Source organism: Theropithecus gelada, chromosome 2 (genome assembly GCF_003255815.1).
Source record: "Theropithecus gelada isolate Dixy chromosome 2, Tgel_1.0, whole genome shotgun sequence".
Taxonomy (NCBI): Eukaryota; Metazoa; Chordata; class Mammalia; order Primates; family Cercopithecidae; genus Theropithecus; species Theropithecus gelada.
In genome coordinates, this window is record NC_037669.1 from 18382566 (window position 1) to 18384473 (window position 1908).

The 1908-nt window shown below is 35.0% G+C and overlaps 1 protein-coding gene across 1 annotated transcript; it reads left to right on the top strand.

Moving 5' to 3' along the window:
• The first annotated feature begins 611 nt into the window (after positions 1-611).
• LOC112619588 (olfactory receptor 5H2) lies at positions 612-1556 on the top strand. The gene has a single exon (XM_025377654.1). The coding sequence runs from the start codon at positions 612-614 to the stop codon at positions 1554-1556; it is 945 nt and encodes a 314-aa protein (XP_025233439.1).
• Positions 1557-1908: the final 352 nt, after the last annotated feature.

A 1908-nucleotide genomic window follows, 5' to 3' on the forward strand; every position in this document is an offset into this window, starting at 1 on the left:
GAGAAGACCTTTTGATGTATATGGCCTAACTCTTACACATTTAAATGTTAAGTCTCCACTCCAATGTGAACATGGGTTGTATGTTACATACATGTTTGTTCAACATGCATGTGCCAAGACCACTTTCATGAATACTCATAGATCCTCCTGTAACCTGTTGAATATGTATATTTAGCCAACTTATTTAGTCTAAAGCTCCTACCTCAAGCCCTTCTCCTTTGATGTGCCCATCTCTGGTTTTGGCCAGAGGCATGCTTCCCAGCCTACTTGATGGCCACCTTGCAGGCTATAAGCCCTTATAAGAAATAAGTCTTCTCTCCTTTTCTAAACTTACCAATAGTGATTTTCTTCAGTTAACACACATTACATGCATTTCTGTCACCTGCCTTTTAAAAGTAGATGATGTGATCACATTTTTAGAATTAAAATAATTGCATTTATTTTGATTTCTTTTATTTCTCAAAACAGTTTCCATCTATTACAAGAATATGAAAGAAAATTAAAAGGGTATCATAATAAGAGTATGTTTTTCTATCAACTTCCCTCCCTCACTATTTGCTTTATAAGTCTTAGTGAGTGCTCTTTTACATTTAATGCATTTCATTTCAGGGATGTCGCATGAGGACATGGAACAGGATAATGCAACATTGCTGACAGAGTTTGTTCTCACAGGACTTACATGCCAACCAGAGTGGAAAATCCCCCTGTTCTTGGTGTTCTTGGTGATCTATCTCATCACTATGGTGTGGAACCTTGGTCTGATTACTCTTATCTGGAATGATCCACAACTTCACATCCCCATGTACTTATTTCTTGGGAGTTTAGCCTTTGTTGATGCTTGGATATCTTCCACAGTAACTCCCAAAATGTTGGTTAATTTCTTGGCCAAAAACAGGATGATATCTCTGTCTGAATGCATGATTCAATTTTTTTCCTTTGCATTTGGTGGAACTACAGAATGTTTTCTCTTGGCAACAATGGCATATGATCGCTATGTAGCCATATGCAAACCTTTACTATATCCAGTGATTATGAACAATTCACTATGCGTACGGCTGGTAGCCTTCTCATTTTTAGGTGGCTTCCTCCATGTCTTAATTCATGAAGTCCTTATATTCAGATTAACCTTCTGCAATTCCAACATAATACATCATTTTTACTGTGATATTATACCATTGTTTATGATTTCCTGTACTGATCCTTCTATTAATTTTCTGATGGTTTTTATTTTGTCTGGCTCAATTCAAGTATTCACCATTGTGACAGTTCTTAACTCTTACACATTTGCTCTTTTCACAGTCCTAAAAAAGAAGTCTGTCAGAGGCATAAGGAAAGCCTTTTCCACCTGCGGAGCCCATCTCTTATCTGTCTCTTTATATTATGGCCCACTTCTCTTCATGTATGTGCGCCCTGTATCTCCACAAGCAGATGACCAAGATATGATAGACTCTGTATTTTATACAATTGTAATTCCTTTGCTAAATCCCATTATCTACAGTCTGAGAAATAAGCAAGTAATAGATTCATTCACAAAAATGGTAAAAAGAAATGTTTAGATCTCATAGTAATATCTCTCATGTTTAGTAAAAAGAATTTTGCAGTTAGATAAGGTGTTTTGTTAAGTGTTCAAAGTTATTGTAATTATAATTGTTTTAGCATTTGAGTGACTTAAGGTTTTATACCTAATAAACTCCTTGAAATATTTATATATGTTATTCAAAAGCATTCAAGGAATTTTAACGAGATGTTCATGTCATATTAGATTATTAAAACAGAAAACAAATGAAAACGTTTACGGGTTTAAATACCCTTCATGTGGCTTTACAAATGCATTAAATGTTAAAGCACTGTAGTTCCTCTCAAAAGTATTTGAGTAGGAGATATAATACAGGTGACAGAATGGTATGG

What these genes read in the sequence shown, in the direction of transcription:
- LOC112619588 (XM_025377654.1), top strand. Translation starts at nt 612, where the DNA reads ATGTCGCATGAGGACATGGAACAGGATAATGCAACATTGCTGACAGAG.